We start from the raw sequence: 22,190 nt of genomic DNA, 5'->3' as shown, positions 1-22,190 counted from the left end.
CAAAATAAGCTAGGATTGGGATATGAAGAAATTCTTACGTTTGGTACGCGTCGGCTTGTGATTCTTGTTGAAATTTGTGTTGTGGTGGATGCTTGAATGTGAAGATCGCAAGAAAAAATGAATTGTTGTGCGAAGTGCGAGCCGAAGAGTGTGTATGAGAGGGGAAGAGTGAGGCAATGTGCGGGTGAGAGAAAGTAGAGGACGCAGCTGGGAGAACGCGAGATTGTCTTGATGGCGCGTCGGGGAGCCGTCTGAAAGATGCTTGAGAGGGAAGGCGCGATTGAGAGAGGGCAGGAGCTGGGTCAGAAGTTGAGGAAGGTGCCAGCCATCAAACCCAGACTCACCTCACCTTCACCTTCATCTTCATCTTGGCCTAAGGTGAGAAGCTTCCCATGCACTCTGGCTTACAGGTAAGATGCCTGAGGTATCATACTCTGTAGCTACTGGACGAAGACAGGAAATAGTCAACTGCAATGTAATGGAAGCTGGAACGGGACGGCTTGTTATCGAGCTCTCAATGAGACTAATCCAGGTTGTAGAAAAGCCTCTATACGCCGCGTTGCCTTTACGAATCATCCACTTGATGAGAAAGATTCATTGAATTCAAGTTTGGCCGGATTTAAATACAAACGACAAATGGCGTCCGGGAACCTTTTCTGTTCCCCATCGCCTTGAGCCCTCAGCCAGCATCTCATGCCCCCAAGCGTGCTGCCTTCAGTCGTATCTCATACTCGCATCTGACATGGAGCTCCCGTCGTCGTGTTCTTGACCTGACCTTTCCGCTTTCCTCTGGTGTCGAGTCTTCTTTCGTCCTGGGTCATCCTTGTTGCGTTCCAAAGTTTCCTTTATCCCGCTTCTGGCCTTACATCTCAGAAAGTCTGAACAACTGCCTCTCTTTCGGAGGGACGATTCCCCGGTCCCGTTATTGAGCTTTGGTAGTTTGCGGGTGTCGGAGTGATTTGGAATCGCTACATGCAAGTGAGATGTCGCTTTCCAAGTTGGACTCACTCATAGAACCACCCGTAGCATCTACCTTGAAGCCGCTTCTGAAGCGTTTATCTGCATTTAGCTGAATCTTGCTTTCTTTCCTTGGCAACAATTTCCGCAGTAATCCATGTTTGTTCGGGATCCTCGGGATCCTCGGGGTCTTCATACTTGCGCCGTCGCTTGAGTCCCGTTGCGTCGTATATTTGACATTAAAAGCAGAGACAGTGTCTGTAGTGAGAGTGATATTCCCTTGCGCCTCCTTTGTTCACAATCACCCTCGTGAGTCTCACGTATTGTTTGTCGCGCACCGTGGGTATTCGAAATCTTAGCTCGCAGATGGCGGTTGTCGCCCTTTTGCGCACGATACCCGCCGTCAATGAGCTCCCTCAAGTTGGAATCGTTTGACATCTGTCTTGCAAGCTCCGTTTTCTTCAAGCAAGCTTTTTTAGAGTGTCTATAACACCATAATCACAGCCATAATGCGAAAGAATTTCTGCAATGGTCCTCCTCATAACAGCGAGAAATTTGACGGACAGGGATATTTGGTAGGGGGCCACCTGCACATTGAACGTCACATCGACAGTGGTTCAAGCCCTTATTAACCTCCCGTGAGTCCGGTACTTGCTTCACAATTAGCAATCCCGATCCCCGGGAGCCTGGACCGTTGTGGCCGCCGAGAATAACTCCAGCCGCTTCGAGTCAATGAGTTTTGGAGTCTCCCGCGCGCGCAGTTTTGCTGACGTGAACTTAAAGTTTAGGGCTTTATTCATGCTTGGACTGAAAGCGCTCTTTTGACGTCTCATAATTAGCGAGAACGAGGGCGCAACCAAAGAAGAGACTTGGCCTGAGTAGTCATCCTGGCAGATTGCCCTCTATAGAAGACAGAGTGCCCTAGCCGGGCCCACCAACTTACTTGCTGGTCCGGGTACTTGAACCATTTGAATTGAAGGACCTGACTCAGCGGGAAGGAGAAGCTTAAGAGCGCGGTCAGGGCGTCTCTGACTTAGGTTGCTGCCAAGAACATGGGGGCTGAACTTATGTAGGGGGGAGGTCCAACCGTCCAAAGAGCCTGGGCCTGATTAGCATCTGAAAGGGACGAAACACTTAATCGAAAACCAACAGTGAGGGCCAACTTTTACTCCTGAATTACACTCATTCTGACGGAAACAGCTCGGTGGTCTTCCCATGTGCTCACCCTGTCGCCATGTTTTCCCATCCTCGACGCTAATATGAACACAGCCGCATAGTTTTGCGACGCGCGAGCCCGACATCGCACGAATCGGGGTGCTCTCGACAGGCGCGAAGGATTTCAATCAGGGCGGACGTGCAGATGAACTTCCCGAAACACCAGTATTGATCCCGTTGTCGTGTTCGTACTCTTCAATCCACACAATGACTCGTGCGAGAACAGACTCAACGCCCCTGAGCAATGTTGAATAACCCGTCCCAAGCTCATCAACCGTTGCGATTGTTGGAACTTGCGACTCCCCTTCGCGCCGTTGTCGAGTGAAGCTAAGCACCTGCAGGACTCTGTTGTACAAGGTCATGAGTTCTTCCTTCTTCTTCAGGAGTATCTGGTAGTCTTCCGCAGTCTTGGGTTGTTCTTCAACTTCGCGAGTGTCTAGATGTTCGAGTGCGACTGACACGATTTTTGTCACGGCCGCGATGTCTTGTGCGCTTATGCCCTCAGATGTGGGGGTGCTCGTTGGCGGGTTATCGTTGCCCTGATGGGACGTCAATCGTTCTGCTGGGCTTTTTGGCAACCAACTTGCCCTGGCCCGATTGGAAGGAGACGTACATTGACTGAGCCGGCCATCATCAAATGCTTGGTGTTCGACTACTTGTACGACATGGGCGCATGAGCTTGCTTGGTTCGCGAAGCGCGAAGCGGGAGGCCGAGAATCCAACGTGTCTGATCGGTTGCAGTTGGATTATTGTCAGATTGAGGCAGCGTAAGAGATTTTGAAAGTTGGAAGAGGGGGACCTGTCGGAAGATAAGGTAAGCGACTTTGACAACAGACAGGGAGAGTGAGATCAACGACCAGGTAGATAACAACCGTGAGAAGTCCGAAGAGCTCAGCAAGGAAAGTGCTCTTGACGCCCTTTTCTCATTCTGGAACCATATTACTGATCCATGCTCTTTCCGCTGGGCAGATTCTATCGATGTCAAGAAACGTCAAATCTGCAAAAGGAAAGAGTCTTCATTCAAAGTGCAACGGTGGTAAGGCTGAAGTACTCCTTAGGCCTGAGCATTAAATAAGGAAGGCAATTCTGTCAGGGATCTGACTCAGCTGTCACCAGGTTGACCCAGGTTGCCTCCCGCCAGACCAACTGCTTAATTACAAGCCATGTCCCATACTAGTGTCACATATAGCATCGTCCCGTGGTTCTGTTCGTATTTCATCGCATTTATCCTCGCGGGTTCATCTCGAGCCACGCGTGCTAAAACTCGGTGTTGACACCTCCCATCGTCGATTCGTTGCTGGGCTCTTCCGGCCAAGCGTCCCATTGACAACTCCGATCCGCCACAGCCAGAACGAGAGGCCAAAGAGGCTCACTCAGAGCATGCTCAACAGCAAATTGACGCGCGTCATGTTCTCGATTAGGGCGATTTGAACACGATCGAAAGCGGCCTGGAGTGCCTCCCCCATATTACCGTCCCGAATGACTCCCATCTCAATCTTGAGTATTGCCTTGCGCTGGGCCTTGTAAACCGCTAGTCCCCTCGTGTACTTGACGCGCTGGCGGCGGCGCCATCTCTTGGTGAGGTAGGCATCAATGTCGAGGTCGATCGTACAGTCTTCGGCCTCGTCATGGGCTGCGACGAGAGCCTGAGAACACAAGACGATTAGCATGGCAATCATGATCGATTGGGGTTCTTCAAGTGCGAAAGTTGCTTACGTCGAGGAAGAGCTGCAATTGCCAGAGAACTATGGGGCTCTGGTTCTTCCACAACAACATCTCCTCTTCTAATCTGTACGCGAGAAGAGGCTTCTCGGTCTCTTCGGAGGTTCCGCCTTTCTCGGATCCATCTTCCAATACTTCGTCTTCGACAGTTGCCTAGCGAGTAAATGTACGATTAGCAAAACTTTCGAGGCATCTGATGGGACGTGGGCTTACGCCGTGGGACGTCGCCATGGTTGCGGTTTGGTAAGTTGCCGTCGATGTTGTTGTTGTTTCGATTCGAAATTTTTCGAGGGTGAAGAGATGCTTCTCGGCCGAAGAAGAATTCGGCAGAGAAAGGGTTTCCTTCTCTCTTTTCGATAAAAGAAATTATCCCACAGACACCGTGGGCTCTGATGATGCCTCTGCCTCCTGCCGATGGAGCAAGGGGAGGCATGCTATCCGGGAGCCTCAGGCGACGAGCTCACCCGGAAACTCCATCCATTTCCTTCAGGCTATTTGTTGAGAATTTGTAAGACTCATAATTCACAAACCATCTTGTATGCCAGAGCCATAGGCCACCTGTTGGAAGTAGCTGACGAGGCACGAAATAGTCGGTCGACTTCTTTGCCCTTTCTAGTAGAAGATTTGCTGTCGTTGCGTCAAAGCGAGTTGGTATCTTCAGGAAGAAAAGAGTCCGAGAGATCGAAAGTCCGGGCTTGGAGGGCCAGCCTCCAGCCGGTATCAACAGAGTGAGATATCCTGTGAATTCGAAATTAGATGTCGTGCTCGTTTGTTCTGATAAGAAGAATTGACAATTACCTCGAGCATATTTTTCTGTAGCACTGGAATGCTTCGAGCATACTTCTTTGTAGCACTTAATTGCTTCGAGCACATTCCCTTGTAGGACCTCATCGTTTTATTAGGATTGTATCGTCCGAGGTAGATCGTCCGGTGTATGAGACGAGGAAGTCAAAATTGCGGTGACTGTTTACCAGGTTGAGACGTTGATGAAAGAGGAAGGTAACTGGGACTGCGTGACGGATCAACTTCCGTCCCATTTGAGCTGCCTTACAGACAGGGAAGGAAACTTCCCTTGTTGAGTGCCTCAGGCGGTAAGCCATTGAGTTTTCACCTTAGGTAACACTTGTCTGTCACAACACAAAGGCAATTATCCTATTGGAAGAAAAAGGAGCTCATGGTGCTGTTATTTGACTTATTTCTTTGACTACAATCACGCACCAGCAAAGCTGATTTGTCTAGACCTACTTACAGCACACACTTCCAAGTATCAGGATCTTTGTAGTCACCATGTCAGGGCGCATCGGGTGCGCGGGGCCTACCCCGCGCACGCGCAGCCCTAGCCCCGCTAGTACGCACGTAACTCGTAGACGGGCTATAGAATTATAGGAGGTAAGGTTTAGTATTAATATTAATAAGGACCTAACTATAAACTCGTAGCCTATTTATTTATTACTTTATATAATAAAATAGTAATAAACTAAACTTTTTATTAACCCCTTAACGGACTAATAAATAATATATTAATAAATACTTATTATATAAATTATAATAACTTAGTTACCCTACCCCTAGGGAGTAGCGAGTTTTAAGTATTTATAACGTAAGGAAGCTTATAAAAGTAATTATAAAAACCTTTTAATTAGTAGTAATATACTAAGTATTAAGGAGCGTAGTTATTAAAAAAAGTAAAAGTTAAAAATATAAATTTATATTATTAAAGTTAAGTAGTATATTTATTAATAACGTGTAGAGTTAGAACGTTTATAATAAAAAGAGGAAAATAAGATAGGTATTTTATTTAAAGAGTAAGGGCTTTATGAGGATTTATTATATTATAATAAATAAGTAAAAAAATAAATAAGATAAATAAAGGGTTATTAAGTAGCGTAAGAGATAATATAAAGGTTATTTAAGTTTGCTATATTATTAGCTCTAGCCCTTATTTATAATAAAAGGGGCTAAAGGAATTAAAACTATTTTTATATAATTATTACTAATACTTAGTTATATAATAGGAAGCTACTTAGTAATAATATTAAAATAGTAATAGCTTTATATTTTTTTAAGAGCGAGCTAAGACTACTTAAGTATATTATATAGAGGAATAAAAGAGGTAGGATTTATAATATATAGCTATATTATTATAAAAAGGATTCGAAGCGTATTTATATAACTAGTTAATAAATTTAAGTAATTATATATTAATAGCGAGCTTATAGCTCGAGAAGCTATATTAAAAAGATAATAAAATAATTAATTATTTTATAGCAGCTTACGATAAATTAGAAGTAGAGCTATTTTTTAATTAAATAGAAGAGTAATATATTACGAGCCTATTTAATAAACTAAAATACTGTTACGGCCAGCTAGTCGTAGTGAGTATGTTAGCAGAAGTTGAGGCTGCGATAACTAAGTAAACAGTGTCGTAGTCGTGGATAGCTTCCCTGAAGCTATGTCTGTAAATCGTAAGGTGGGTAAGGCTTCGGTGATCAATCGTAGTCTTGTCAGAAGGGGTTCTCAGTGAAGATAGCTGAAAGCGATCGTAAGATCTGATACTAAGTTGATTGCTGAAGAAGCTATGGAAGTCTGTCCTTGTGCCCGGCTCAAGTCCACACTATATACAAGTCTCGTTCCTGAACATATTCTTTGTCCGTATGTTTACCCAACGGTTCGGTTCCCGTGTTCTGAACATACGGGTTCCGTATCGTGAAAGGACGGACCCGTATCTCGAACGTACGGAGTTCCTTATCTCTTATCGTCACGTGACTTGTCCCATAGTTCTTCCGTCCCGAGAGGAGTCGCCCTGAGTTCGTGTTCCCGCATATATGGTGTGGTAGCCGCCGTAGGTCCTGTGGGGCAGGCCCTGGCCTTGTCATGCGTGTTGGGTCGTAACATCAGCTCCTCTCTCAAAGGTCTAGTCCTCTAGGCCTATAAGTAGGTCCCTTGTTCCCAGGTTGGGAATCATCAAGCTTGCCTTTCTAGCGCAATGTGCTGACACGATGTCAGGTCGTGTTGAAAAACGTTCTTTGAAAAACACTATCTCGAAACTTCGGTCGGCTTGTGACGACGTGTTTGATCGTTTTGGTTCTAGCGACGTTATGCCCTGCACTCGGTGTTTTCGCGCCAAACGTCCATGTCGGATGGCTGATGGCGCCAAAACGTGCCAAGGCTGCAAAACCTGAAGCGTTCTTGCGATGGTTTCGTTGTGGCATCGAGTCGTTCGTGCTTCCGCCGTTGTTCCGGTTTCTTAGGCTGACTATTTCGTAGTGCAACGGCTGAGTGACCAGCGTCAAGAATGGGAAGAGAAGGAGGAGCAGGCTACGCCTTGCTCGATCTTCATGAAAAACTGGCTCGGATACAGTCAGAGGTTGCTGAGGCAGCGGGCCGTCTTGCTCGTATCCGGGCGATCCGAAAGAAAGTGAAGGAGAGGCATGTGAAACTTTTGCTCGTGGTATGCAGGAGTTGGAAGAAGAGGATGGTGTTCTTCCTGCGCTGGATGCTCACGAGCGGTGGGTCGAGCGATCTCCAGGCTGCTGGCGTTTCTAATGATGCCGACTGGCCTTCTTTCGGGATTGGCGACGAGTTCGCGTCCCTGGGGCCGTTGGTGTCGTCTTCTGGTAATCCTCGAGAAGCTGTCGAGAGTTCTGGAGGTTCGTGACGGGTTCCCATGTGTTTTCCTCGTGTCCGTAGTTTTTCCATTTGATTAAGAATTCTTTTGTTTCGTTCCTGACTCTATGGTCGATGATTTTTCGACTTCGTATTCTGGTTCATTGGGTTCCACGATGATGCAATCTTCTGTGTGTGAGCCCTTAGGTGCTGGTTCGAGAAGTGAAATGTGAAAGACTGGATGACACTTCATCGTGTCTGGTAGTCTCAACTTGTAGTTGACGTTTGAGACTTTCTGAATGATTTCGAAAGGTCCGAGCTTTTGTAGTCCAGTTTGTCGCTTGGTCGTTTTGTTTTGATGTTGCGGCGAAGGAGGTAGGCGCTATCTCCTCTTCCAAGGTTGGTCCTCCAATCCTTGATCTATTCGCGTTTTTCTTCATGCGTTGACGTACAAACTCGAGATCCAAAGATGCTTTCTTCTGGATTTCTTTGAGTTTTGCCACGCTGGCCACTGCTTTAACAGCTTGTGGTCCTTGTCGTGCTTCTCCGTACACTGTTGGCTGATATCCGTAGTTCAAGTAGAACGGGATTCTCTTGTGCTTTCGCCAACTGCACTGTTGTATGCGAATTGGGCCATTGGTAACAATGTTACCCAGTTGTTCTGATCGTAGTTCACATAACAACGGAGGTATGTCTCGAGAATCTGGTTGATTCTTTCTGTCTGTCCATCGGTCTGCGGGTGGAAAGAGGTTGACAGTTTGTGATCTGTACAAGTTGCGAGATCAGGGATCTCCAAAACTTTGAAGTAAACAGAGAGCCTCTGTCAGAGATAATTTCCTTCGGCGTACCGTGGTTGGCAACAACGATTTTGAGGAACGTGTACGCTAACTCTCTGCGCTGCTGGCCTCTTTGTAAGGTATAAAGTGGGCGAACTTGGTGAGTCGATCGACTATAACCAAGATGCTGTCGTACCATACGTTCGTGAGTGGTTCTTTGGACTTTGGTAGTTTGACGATAAAGTCCCATGAGATTGATTGCCATGCTTCCGTTGGTGGTTGCAATGGTTGCAGCTCGCCATAGGGCTTGTGCGGGCTGTTCTTGCTTTTCTTGCAGGTCGCACAGTCCTTAATTGCTTCCGCAATTTCTGCGCGTGTGGCGGATTTGTCGTAGTGCTGGCGAATCCGTTTCCACGTTTTGGTAACTCCTTGGTGACCGTGTGCAGGTGCACTGTGAATTTCCATGATGAGCTCAGGGGTCATCCTTCCAGTCGGGCTGGTACTGATCCTTCTGGCTATCATAAGAAGCTTCGTAGTTGGTACAAGGCTACCGTCTTCTTCTTGTTTGAGGATAACCTGTGTCTCCTCGGGGACCGTGACTTCGTGGTCGGGTCTTCTGCTGAGAGCGTCTGCTCTGCTGTTTTCTGAACCTTTCCGATAAATGATTCGGAAGTTGTATTCAGATAGGAACTCGCTCCATCTGACTTGTCGTTTGTTCAGGTTCTTGTTTGTCGAAGTTCGCGAGATTCTTGTGGTCTGTGTAGACTGTGACTTCATGCTTGGTTCCGGATAACTGTGGTCTCCATTCTCGAAATGCTTCGATGATGGCCATCAGTTCTTTGTCGTGGATTTGCCAATTCAATTCTGCTCCGTGAAATGCTTTGGAGTAGAAACAACATGGGTGAAGCTTTCCTTGTTCGTCTCGTTGTCCCAAGACCGCTCCCATGGCGAAGTCTGAGGCGTCAGTCTCGACTTCAAAGGGCTTCCGGGGGTCTGGAATTCTGGTAACTGGTTCCGAGACGACCATATTTTTGACCTTGGTGAATGCTTCTTCGCACTTGGGATCCCAAATGAATGGGGCATCCTTTCGTGTCAAGTTGTTGAGAGGTCTGACGATGTTGGCATAGTCCTGAGAAATCGTCGATAGAAGTTGACGAATCCCAAGAATCCTTGTACGTCCTTGACGTTCTGCGGTGTAGGCCAGTCCCTGACTGCTTCCACCTTTGATGCTTGCATGGATTTGTCCTGGCGTGATGGTGTATCCGAGGAAGTCTACCTTCTGTACGTGAAACTCGCACTTGGAGGGTTCGGCGTACAGTTTGGCATCCTGAGTTTCTGAAATACCATGTGGACATGCTCCTTGTGTGTTTCGAGGTCGGGAGAGAAGATGAGAACATCATCAATGTAGACAACAACAAAGATGTCAACGAACTCCGGAGTACGTGGTTGACCATCGTTTGAAAGGTTGCCGGAGCATTGGTAAGTCCGAAGGGCATGACGAGGTACTCGAAGAGTCCTCTGCGAGTCCGAAATGCCGTCTTCCACTCGTCTCCTTCCTTGATTCGAATCTGGTTGAATGCTTCCTTGAGATCTATCGCGGTGAACCAGTTGGCTCCGTGAAGTAGGTCTCTGAGCTCAGTGATGAGGGGTAAAGGATAGCAATTCTTCTTCGTGATTTCGTTGAGTTTCCTGTAGTCGATAACTGGTCTCGATTTTCCTCCTTTCTTTGGTACGAAGAATAAGGGAATGCGGGGATTTCGAAGGTCGAATATGTCCCTTTCGAGCTTCTCGTCGATGTACTCGTCGAGATAGTCTTGTTCTTCTTGATTCATAGGGTATATTGATAGAACCGGGTTGCGTTCCTTCTTTGAGTTCGATTTCCATATCCCAGCTGCTGTGTTCTGGTAACCCTGTTTCTTCAGGTTCCATGAATAGTTTCGTGTATCCGGTACTCCTCGGTATAGTCTGGAGTCGTTGCGATCCTCGATCGTCGGTACCGGGTGCGAACATCCTGTCGTCTTCTATCGTCCTGATGAAGGCTATGTATCGTGTTTGTTCTTGTTCTTCAGGTGTTGCTTGAAATCCGTTTGAACCCTTTTTCTTAGGTCGTTCAGTGACTGGATTTTTCCATAGGACCTGGCCAGTGGTCCAATCTATCCGTGGGTTGTGTTTTCGTAACCACGAGATTCCTAGGATGACGTCGATGTCTCCAATCTCCGTGATGTCGTACTGTAGTTGTTCTTGTTGATCGTTGATATATGTCGAAAGGTGTACGGTCTCTCGATTGACATATCCGTCATCATAGTCAACTCTTTCTCCTTCTACCGTTTGTAGTTTGTATGGATTGTCCTTCCATACCCATGGTAGGTCGAGTTTGTTCATTACTCTTGGTGATATGAAACTTCCTTGTGCGCCGCTGTCGATTATAGCGCGCAGTCTGTGTCCGTGTATTTCGAGTTTGACCCATAGGTGTGCGTCGTTGCACTGTCTGGTTGCACATAGGAACTTGTCTTCGATTTTCGCCTTTCGTCGTTCCTTTGCGATTGGCCTTCCTAGTTTTTTGACAGTCTGTTTCTCAGTCGTGCTTCTTGTTCAATTTGTTCCTCTCGTTCCCTCCAGGCTTGGGATTTGGGAACGTAGTGGATCTGACAATGGTCGTGTCTACATTCGTCCCATTCCATGTCGTTGCTGTTCTGGCATCGCATAGGAAAGCATGGGTCTGGTTCGAATGTTGCCTTGTCGAGTCCATTGAAGTATGTGAGCGTCCAGTTCGGTAGTTGGTCGTCGACGTAGACGTCCTTGATAGGTCGGTCGTCGCGTCTTCGGGGGTAGAAGCGACTTTCTTTCTTGGGTGAGAGATGCCAGAGACACTTATCGTCGAGGCATTCTGCCCAAAATAATTCTTCGTGGAATGCGTCCTTGGTGTTGAGCAAGGAGCTATCTCCTTTGACTAGTGGTGTCATAGGTACTTCCTTAGGTTGACTAGTTCCGTGGAACTGTACTGTCTGGTCGTCTTCGTACGGATCAATGTTCTTACACCGTGGTTCTTCGGGTTCCTCATCAGAGCTGGTGTCGTCCACACTAGGATAGAATCCATGGTCGATCTCCGTCTGAGCACGTCGTCGAGCGACGTCGCGAGGTTCGTCCGAATCATAGGGTGATTCTTCGTCGAAGGTGTGGCTGCTGGAGCCGATCTCAAGTTCGTCCTTCTTGAGTCGAAAGTCTACCTTTCCATTCTTGATTTCGAAGTCAAGATTGGGCCTCTTGATTACTTCGATTTTGTCTTCGCGTTCTAGGTTCTTGAGTTGTTCTTTGACCTTGCGAATGAATTTTTTGTTTCCGTCGTCTCGTCGCATCACACAGATGGATTTGGTCGGGATGTCGTCCGATGGGGTCCCTTCTTCCTAAGGGATTGTTTCTTGTTGTTTCGTCGTGCCATGTGGGCGAGATTACCCATGATTTCTTCTGTGTCAGGGCCTCTTTCTTCGAATTTGAGGAGTTGCTCCTTGTACTTGCCTGAAGTCTTTGCATGATTCTTTCTTCAAGGAGATGAAGGGTATCCTTCATGATGGGGTCTGTCTTGGCCTTCTCTTCTATATTCTGGCAGATTTGAGAGAGTATGGCGACACATTCGATGTTGTTATCCTCGAGGGTGAGAGGTCGGTAGATGGGTATCTCTTCTTCTTTGGTTGCCACCGCTAGGGTCTTGACAGGTGGTGGGGTGGTGTCGTATCCGGGTCGTTCGTTGTTCTTGGGTTTTAGGGTACCATCCGGTTTGTTCCTTACTGTCTTGGTGAATAAGGCAGTTGTCGTCGTAGCAAGCCGTCCATGAGAGCGTGGGGAATTTCCTTGCTCGCGATATTGGCTCGTTTTTCTGGAACGGGTTGGTGTTGGATGCGTTTGGGTTGTCGGCAGTCTCTAGCCATGTCCTGGCTTGTCGCAGTTGTAGCATTTGAAGTCCTTCCTGGGGCGGTTGTCTCTCTTGGCGACACTGAGATCCATGGGACCGTCATGTTGTCCGTAGGCAGTGCTTTGTCGGTTGTTGTTCCAGTTGTTGCGAGGTCGCTGGTTCGCCTGGAAACTGCGTTGAGGTTGCCATTGGTACTTGCGTCCGGTGTTAGGTCGTTCCTTCCTTTCCTTCTTGCGTTCATAGAGTCGGTTGTCAATTCTGATGGCGAGTTCTCCGTACTGAAGGAAGTCTTCTGGTCTGTCGAGCTTGACCAGCTCGTCCTTGACTTCGTCCTTCAGTCCTTGGTAGAACATGAACATTTTGGTGTCGTCAGTGAGGTCCAGTTGGGCACTGAGACGTCTGAATTCGGCGGAATATTCCTTTGCCGATTTGGTTTGTCGTAGCTGCGCTAGGTCGCGTTCAGCTTGTCGTTTCTCGTCAGGGTCCTGGAATAGGGACCTGAGAGCTTCTTCGAATCCATTGAAGTTACTGTAGATGTCGCGTACTTCAGAGCACTCGTCAAGAGTTTCTTTGCTGAGATATTCTTCCTGGATAGGTTCAAACCACTTGAGGCTCGTCCCTGAGGAAGCTGGCGGCGTACAACTTTCTCGGTTTCGCTGGTGAAGTCTCCGTGATGGAAGTTCTGATAGTTTTGACTTGAATCAGAAATCCTTTGAGAGTACCTGGGGTGCCGTCATAGGTGATGGGTGCGCTGAGTTTGAGTTTCTGTCGTCCTCCTGGATGGGGTACCAATGATGTTGGCAGCGCCGGAGAGTGTTGACCTCTCCCAGCGCCTGAACATTGGTACTTGCTTGTTCTCTGAGTCGGATGACTTCGTTCTCCAGGTCCTGAATGCGCTGAGGGCCATTCCCGAACTGCTGGATCATGATCTTGAGGTTTTGGAGCTCATTCGCGGTTTCGTTGTACATGGTCTGTACCTTGGCGATGTCTGCGTCTCCTTTCTTGACTCTCTCGCGGAGTCGATCGTAGGTCTCTTTTTTGAGGGTGACCTCATCGTCGGAGTCGACGTTCATAGGAGCTGTCTCCATTTCCTCGGCCAGGCTTCGAACAGGTTGTTTGGAAGAGGCTGAAGAGCCGGTAGGAGATTTGGCTGAGGCGCGGGACGACATCGTTCGTACTGTTTAGTTAGTTTTTCGTAGAGTGAACTTACTGAACAGGAGCAATCAAAGTGTTACGGCCAGCTAGTCGTAGTGAGTATGTTAGCAGAAGTTGAGGCTGCGATAACTAAGTAAACAGTGTCGTAGTCGTGGATAGCTTCCCTGAAGCTATGTCTGTAAATCGTAAGGTGGGTAAGGCTTCGGTGATCAATCGTAGTCTTGTCAGAAGGGGTTCTCAGTGAAGATAGCTGAAAGCGATCGTAAGATCTGATACTAAGTTGATTGCTGAAGAAGCTATGGAAGTCTGTCCTTGTGCCCGGCTCAAGTCCACACTATATACAAGTCTCGTTCCTGAACATATTCTTTGTCCGTATGTTTACCCAACGGTTCCCGTGTTCTGAACATACGGGTTCCGTATCGTGAAAGGACGGACCCCGTATCTCGAACGTACGGAGTTCCTTATCTCTTATCGTCACGTGACTTGTCCCATAGTTCTTCCGTCCCGAGAGGAGTCGCCCTGAGTTCGTGTTCCCGCATATATGGTGTGGTAGCCGCCGTAGGTCCTGTGGGGCAGGCCCTGGCCTTGTCATGCGTGTTGGGTCGTAACAAATACGAAGTATATATAATTATTATAGCGCAAAGTTAATTACTAAGTATATAATAAAAGTTAATATTAATAGCGAGGTATATTAAATATATATTAAAAATAGATTATTACGAGGTTAGTATAAGAATTTAATAAGGAGCTAGTTAATATAAATAATAAACGTAAGGATATTAGGCTTATTAATAAAAGTATATAAGTAACGTTTAAAAGTAGTAATAATAATAAGAAGGTAAGGAGAGGGAGTAATAACTAAGCTATAAAAGGGAATAAGACTTAGAATAACTTTATATTATTATAATTATAATAAAGAAAGATATAAGAAAGTAAATTACCCAAGGCTTTAAAAAGAGTTAGAGAGCTATTATATATATAAAAGTTAGGTACTTTATTACGTAATATTTTAAAACTAAGTATAGATTTTATAATAAAAGGGGCTACGTTTTTAATTATTATTAGCGAAGTTATAAGCTAGAATAATAATTATAATAAATATAATACTTATATTAGTAATACGAAAATAAAAGAGGTAATAGGACTATTAGCTAGAGATTTTATTAGAATTATATATAAATAGTTAATAATAAAACTAAAATAATTTAATAAATTATAAATCGGGACTTAATATAATTAGTATTAGCTATATTATAACTAATTTATAACAACTATAAATTTACTTAGTAAAGTTATTAAAAATATAATAAAGAAACCCTAATAATAAGAGGGAACTACTATTTATAAATCTAAATAAGAGATAGCGTAAAAATAATAAAAATAGTTATATTATTTTGTAATTATAAATACGGAGATATTAGTATTAATACTAAGAATACCTTAATTAGAGAATATTAACTTAGTTATATACTAAAAAAAAAAATATAGCGCTACTTAGTATTTAAGTATTATATTAATTTAGTAATAATAAAAAGTAAATTAGGAGTTTTTAAATAGCCTTGACTACGTATATTATATATATAATACTTATAGCTAAGGATAATACGAAGGTACTATAATAATAAGCCCATTACTTATATTAAATATTAAGAATATATATATTATAATAAGAATAAGTAGCGTAAGTAACGAAAATATAAAAATAAATTAATAAAAGGTATATAGGGATATTAAAGAGGTCTTTTTAAAAAAAAGGGTTATAAAACTCTTAGCTCGATTAGCTTATGAGTATACGATTATCCTCGAGGATAATATTAAAGTATTATAAGGACTTATTTACTTATTATTAAAGAGGGAGCTAAAGGTCCTTAAGGATTACTTTATAAAAATAAAAATAAGGGGATAGATTTAGTAATTAACGAGCTTAATAGGGGCCCCGATCTTATTTATATTAAAAAAAGGGGGAGAGTTATAATTTTATATTAATTATAAAATACTTAATAAAATAATACGTAAGGATAGGATATTATTATTATTAATTAAGGAAATCTTAAATAAATTATTAATTACTAAGATCTTTACGAAGCTAGATATTAAAAATACGTATTATTAAGTATATATTAAAGAGGCAATAAGTAGAAAATAGCTTTTTATATATAATATAAGTACTTTAAGTATATAGTTATATTATTCAGGTTAGCTAACGCCCTAATAACTTTTAAGTATATATTTATAAGGCCTTAGTAAGCCTTATTAATATTACTTATATTACGTATTTAAATAATATTCTAGTTTATAGTATTAATATTAAGGAGTCCGAGTAGTATATATACTAAGTACTGAGAGATTATAATAATAGGGTTATACTTAAACAGAGAGAAGTATAAATTTTATAAAACGGAAGTAACGTTTTTAAGCTATATAATTTTTATAAAGGTAAGTATAGAGGAAGAGTACGTAATAGTAGTAATAAAGTAGTCGCTACTTAGTAATATTAAGGATATTTAGATATTTTTAGGTTTTATAAGGTTTTATTAGCGGTTTATTAAGAATTATTTAAAAATAGCTTTATTATTTATAAATAACCTAAGGGTAGAAAAAAGGTAATATATAGTTTAATAGTGCTATAATATAAGTATTTAAGTAGTTATGAAACGCGTTTATATAAATACTTATGCTATAATACTTTAATTTATTATTACTTATAGCGTTATATATAAATATATCGAAATTTATATATAGGGCCGTATTATATTAATTATTTAAGAGTTATTAGTACTTAGTAGCTTTTTATTTAAAGAAATTAATAAGGGTAGAAATACGATATAGAATAAGTAATAATAAGCTATTTATTATTATTAATAGTTTATAGTATTAGTATTAGTATATCGGCTTATTCTAAGTAATTATAATAGTTTAGATAGATTATTTTAATTTATAATTTTTAAATATAAAAGCGGCTTAATTTATAGTAGCTATATTAGCTCGACGATTTAGTTATGTTTAATATTAAGATTAAATTTAAACTAAGTATATAGAACTTAGTAGATAGATTATTTAGGAAACTAAATTATTAAGGGGGGGAGGAAAATAATAACGTAGCTAAGAAGTTAGTAAATAAGATATGAGGATATTTTAATAACGTAGCTAAGGGATAAGGCTTATTATTAATAATAGCGGTTATTTATAACTTAAAATATATTATAGTACTAAAGGGTAATTAAAGATTAAAGGGGGTAGGTACTTAACCTAAATTTATAGGGGGAAGTAATTAAGTACTGCGCGATAAGGATTTATAATAAGAACGTAATAAAATAGTTTTATAGCTATTTAAGTTTATTATTAAGGGTACGGTTTATAAACTATATATTTTATAAAAGGGCGCTAGGGGGCGCCCGATTAAAATAATAAACGGGTTATATTTATTTATAATAAGCTAGTTATTAAGTTTATAATAAAGGGATATTTTTATAATAAACCTCGAATAGATTAAAAAGAGGGGTAAACCTATATATACTAAGAAGTAATAATAAGGGAAGAGTTTAAATTATTAAGTTTAGGGAGATAACGGATTATTTAAAAAGGGGGTTATAGTATATATATTATAAAAAGAGGGATAAGGAGAGAGATTATTAATAATTATTATAATATAGTAATAGCGGGCTATTTAGGTATATTTAGGATATTAAAGTTAATATAACGAGGCTATTTTTAACTAGGGATAAGGTAAAATATAAAGATATATATAAGTAGTTATACTATATATTAAAAATAAAGGCGCGCTATTATTTATTTTATAACTTATTTATTTTATTACTAATACTAACGCGCTTATATAATAAGATACTTTTAAATTTTATTACGGGTTTATTAAGGTTAATATTCTTAGTAAACGGGAAAGTATATAATATAATCTTAATAATAATAAATTAGTATATAAAATATAATATTTATATTATAATAATTACGAAGCTTATAGTTAATAAGTTAGTAGACCTATTATTTAAATAAATTTTCTTTATTTATGGCTTAGTTAAAGAGGTTATTTTAAATAGAGCTTTTTTTATAAATAAGTTCTAAGAATATTCTTATTATTTATTAGTAATTAAAAGTAACTAAGTATAGCTTTTACTTATAAATAGATAGCTAAATAGAGTAATAAAACTAATATATAAAATATTACTTATATTATTTTTATATAGAGGATTAAGTAAATTAAGTATAATAGTTATACTTTACGTAGTTTATATATAATAATATATATATTACTTTTTATTAGTATATTACTAAATAAAGTACTTTTAAGTATGATTTATTATTATTAAGCTACTTATTATTTATAAGGATAGTAAGGATAGTAAACTTCTTAACTAAGGCGAGGGTAGAGCGTTTATAATATTAATAAGGTAAAATAATACTATTATTAAGAAAAGCGTAGCTATATTAATTAACGTAATATAATAAGAGGAGGATAAATAAAAGTTCGTAGTAGGGAGCTAGGTATTATTAAGTAAGTATATTTAGTAAAAGTAGTTGAGTTATAAGCTAGTAGATAAGTAGCTAGGACTTTTTATATTTATAAGGTTATAAATAACTACGGGCTTATATATTAGTTAGAAATACTTAATTATTATAAGGTTTATAATATATTTTTATTTTTTATTAGAGCTTTATATATAATAAGAAGGAGATAGGGTAGTTTTTAATTAATAAAATAAAAAGCGAGTTATTATATAAAGTTAAAAATTATTAATTATAAAGGGCTTAAAAAAAAAGTAGTATTTAATTCGATAGTAGGGATATAATAATAAAAAGATATTTAGGAGCTACGATATTATATTAAGGATAATATATTTATAAAAATTATAAAAAAGAGAAAAGAATAATGTTAAGGGGCTAAGCCTTAATTATATATATAAGTACGGAAGTAGTGCTAGGGGTATATTAATAAGTACCCCCCTAGCCGTATTAATAGTAAATACGTAAAAAAAAAAGTTTAAATTAAATAAAAAACGTAATAATAGAGCGGTATATAAATAAAAACTAATTAAACTAAAAAACGTAGGTACTACTTAATAAGTACGTTATTAAGGTATATAAGGGGTACGTTATTATTATTAAGAGGTTATGTAGGGTTAGTACCCTTAGTATAAATAAAAGGCATAGGGATAGCGCCCTTAGGATAAATAAGCTAAGCAGGGTTATTATTAATAATAATAATATTATTAATAAACTAAATATAAAAATTAATAAAAAGTAATAAAAAGGGGCTGCGCGGGGTATATAAAAGAGTAGCTTATATAAGGGATATTTATAAAAGTTTTAAAAATATAAGTAATACGTTTAAAAGCGTTAATAATACGTAATAAATAAGCTAAGTTAACTATTTAAATATAAAAGTAATAAGTATTAATAAGAACGCTAAGGGGTAGCTTAAAAACGGCGTTATTAATAATAATACCTAGGTTATAAATAAGTAATATAATAAGAATAAGCTAAATAACGGGCGCGGGCGTAATATTAATAAGGGCCGCGGGAGTTATAAATAAGGGGGTAGCATTTTTAATAAAATTTAATATATATAAAATAGGGCTATAAATAAGCTAATAAGTACGCTTTTATAAATAAAATAAAGGGTTAATATTACTTATAAAAAGCTTAAAAAAAGAATATATAATAACTTATTAATATAGTATTACTAAGGGTAGTATATAGGGCCGTAATAATAATAGCTAAAGTATAATAAGCTAGGATAATAAAATTAAAAATTTAAAATATAAAATAAGTTAGTTAAAAATAAAAAGGAGTAGCGAGGAGTAGCGTATAAGCTAGGGACTTATTAAGCCTTAATAAGAGTAATTAGAATAAGTATACGAAAAGTATTAATAACTAGTATTTAGGAATATATATAGTTAGTAAAAATAATAATAATAAAGGAGTAGTTAGTAAGTAATAAGTTTATAATATATTAAGTTAGTTATAATAAAGCTTAGCGTTATAAGCTTTAATTAAGTAGTATACGTATATAAAATAAGGAATATTATATAAATTACTAAGTAAAGGGTTAAGAGCTTAATTAGTTAGTAATAAGAATATAAAAAATAAGTAGTTTATATATATTAGCTACGCGGGCTAGGAGCTACCCGTTTTTTTAGGTTTTTTAATAAGAGTATTACTAGCTTTATTAGCTTAGTTACGTTTTATAAGAACTAAGGGGGCTATATTAATAAATCTATAATAAAGTTAATAATAAGTAAATTAATTATATATAATATATATAAATAATAAGTAGGGAAAGTTTATTAAGGGTAATATATAGGAATAAAGACTTTTTTTTTTAAAAAAAGTTATTATTATATTAGTAATTAATATTAATATATAGGGAAAAAAGTAATAAATAAGGGCTAAATATATAATAATTAATAAGTTAAAAAAAAAAGAAAAAAGAGAAAAAAAATAGGTAGCGTTAAGTAGAAAATATTTATAGTTAATTTAGGTTTTTAAAAAATAAAATAATAAACTAAGTAGTTATTAAAGGTTACGTAAGGGTATAAGAGAGGCTATTAAAGTAGGGTAACGGCCTTATAATAATAAAAAAAAGGAGCTTAGGGAGGTCTTACTTAGATATAAAAAAAAGGGAATAGGCCCGGGGCCCGGTTTTAGAAAAAAAGGGTACTATATTAGGGCGTATTAAGTACGTAGGGCCTACCCCGTATACGCGTAGCCCTAGCTCTATTAGTACGTACGTAACTCGTAAACGGGCTATAGAATTATAGGAGGTAAAGTTTAGTATTAGTATTAATAAGGACCTAATTATAGACTTGCGGCCTATTTACTTATTACTCTGTATAATAGAGCAGTGATATACCAATACCTTGGTACACATTGTGGTATGGCCATCTGTAATGTCTATGTCTGAAATCAACACCACTGTCACTAGTGCCATTCTTGTACCGGGTCCCCATGATGGTCTCGGGAGCCACTTCGCTCTCAACCCATCGAACCATCGCCATCAGCACGTTTTCTTCCGGGGCCAGACTGGCAGTGCTTGCTGACTGGTGGCCGATAAAGGTCGCCCCATTACCGCTGCCGCAATGGGACATGCCAGAGATGCGGAAGAATCGGTAGAATTCGTCAAGAACCTCCGAATCCATGCCCATGGTTTGCGAGACATGTTCATAATACCGAGGGGAATTCTCACTCGACAGAACACCATCGGCTAAACCGTGCCAGTGGAGAAGCTTACCACCGCGGTTCTGGAAAGCCGATAAATCACCATCCCAGGTATCGATATTGAAGTGGTTGAGACCAGAAGCAACGGTGTAGTTCTCCGGACGGAGGGTCATGGCATCCCAGTTGGAGTCGTTCAAAATGGCATAACGGTACCAGTCCGACACGGGTGAGACTGCCCCGGAGAAGTAACTGTCCACCGCGCCGGTGAACTCGGATCCAAGCTGCATCTTGGGGTACACCAGGCTTCCGGCTGCATCCAGCACAGGTGAGTAAATACTCTTGAGCGTCTCAAGTTGTGTACTTGTAAGACAGCCAGTGCTTCGAGCTTCAGTGCACAAGAGGCCATCGGGGTTGTAATTGCAGAGGTTAGGCGACTCCAAGATACCGTCTGCAACACCGTCAAGCTGGTCGCACTGGTCCAGAATGTCTTGATGAATGATAGGCCACACGTCTAGAGGAACAAATGTCGCAGACTCAGGCGTCCCAAGAAGAGGATAAAACTGAATAGCCCACGACGTCAGGTTATTCCACGCAATAGCAGGCGCTCCAACAACGACGCCATCGAACAGGTCAGGAAAAGACTGGACTGCCTTCAACCCTTGGCGGCCGCCAGTTGAGCATCCCAGGTAGTAGCTCTTCTCATGGGCCTCTCCGTAAAACTCTTGAGTGATTTCCTTGCCGACGACAACACCATTCTGGATGGAGCGGTAGGCAAAGTCCTGAATGACGTCGAGGTTGTGGAGAAAGGGGGATCCAGTGTATCCTTGGTGTCCATTGTTAGTCGCAATGGTTGCAAAACCGAGAGAGGCACCGTATTCGACGTCATAGTACTGGATACAGCCGCCTAGTCCGCCGTTGCCTGTCGCAAGGAATCTTCCGGACCAGTCCTCGGGTAGCCATGCCTCAAACCAGAATCCGGAACGGTTCGAAGTAGGGACCTGAGCCGTAATGCGGCAGAGATTGACCGATACAGACTGTGTGAAGATTCCGCACGTAGCATCGGCTTCGGTGAGAGCGAGCTCCGTTCCAGACGTGATGTACTCCGACGTGAAAGAGACACCACCAGCTGAAGACGTGAAGGACTCGCAGTGCTGCTGGAAGTCTTCCATGCCATTGGCAAGTTGAACCAAGAGGCCAGCATGAGCTAACAAGCCTACAACGCTTGGTTTGACCATTGCCACGCCTGTTGGATAAGATGTAGCGAGTTTGAGACAGGGTGTCTTCAGCTGTAGTCGCGGCTGGGAAGATGAGAAGACTGAAAAAGTAAGACGACAGGGATTGAACTGAAGCTACTGCATGAGAACTAAATCAACTGTATTCTGATAAAGCAGAGCAGCTTATATAGACAATACCCGGCCACTGACTTTAGGAGAGGTACATGCCAAGCCTCTGCTCATCTCCATAATGGGTGGAGGCAATCGGGAAAAGTCAGAAACCACAACGTGCGCAAGTTTCCATCGGTATATCCGCTGAGACTACATGTAATACTATCAGCTGCCGGGGTCACCGGGCCTGCCTGTCATAGCTGATCGAAGCCTCGAATAAATTTGGGACCCTGTCATTGGCAATCATGGTGGCTGCACTCGGCTGAGAACGGCGATGATCTCAGTCTTTTC

The 22,190-nt window shown here is 40.8% G+C and overlaps 2 protein-coding genes across 2 annotated transcripts; both read right to left on the bottom strand.

Moving 5' to 3' along the window:
* Positions 1-3,545: 3,545 nt before the first annotated feature.
* HER10_EVM0003991 (uncharacterized protein) lies at positions 3,546-4,125 on the bottom strand (the record flags this gene model as incomplete). The annotated part of the gene is made up of 3 exons (XM_035473651.1): positions 3,546-3,818; positions 3,889-4,047; positions 4,108-4,125. 3 exons carry the CDS (start codon positions 4,123-4,125, stop codon positions 3,546-3,548), a joined length of 450 nt encoding a protein of 149 aa, XP_035327846.1.
* Positions 4,126-20,180: 16,055 nt separating this feature from the next.
* On the bottom strand, positions 20,181-21,749 carry HER10_EVM0011777 (feruloyl esterase b; the record flags this gene model as incomplete). Its single annotated transcript, XM_035481198.1, has 1 exon — positions 20,181-21,749. One exon carries the CDS (start codon positions 21,747-21,749, stop codon positions 20,181-20,183), a length of 1,569 nt encoding a protein of 522 aa, XP_035328549.1.
* Between the last annotated feature and the right edge of the window lie 441 nt (positions 21,750-22,190).

The sequence above is a fragment of the Colletotrichum scovillei genome (assembly GCF_011075155.1).
Source record: "Colletotrichum scovillei strain TJNH1 chromosome Unknown Contig00010, whole genome shotgun sequence".
Classification (NCBI taxonomy): Eukaryota; Fungi; Ascomycota; class Sordariomycetes; order Glomerellales; family Glomerellaceae; genus Colletotrichum; species Colletotrichum scovillei.
This window is presented reverse-complemented; position numbering and strand designations above follow the sequence as displayed.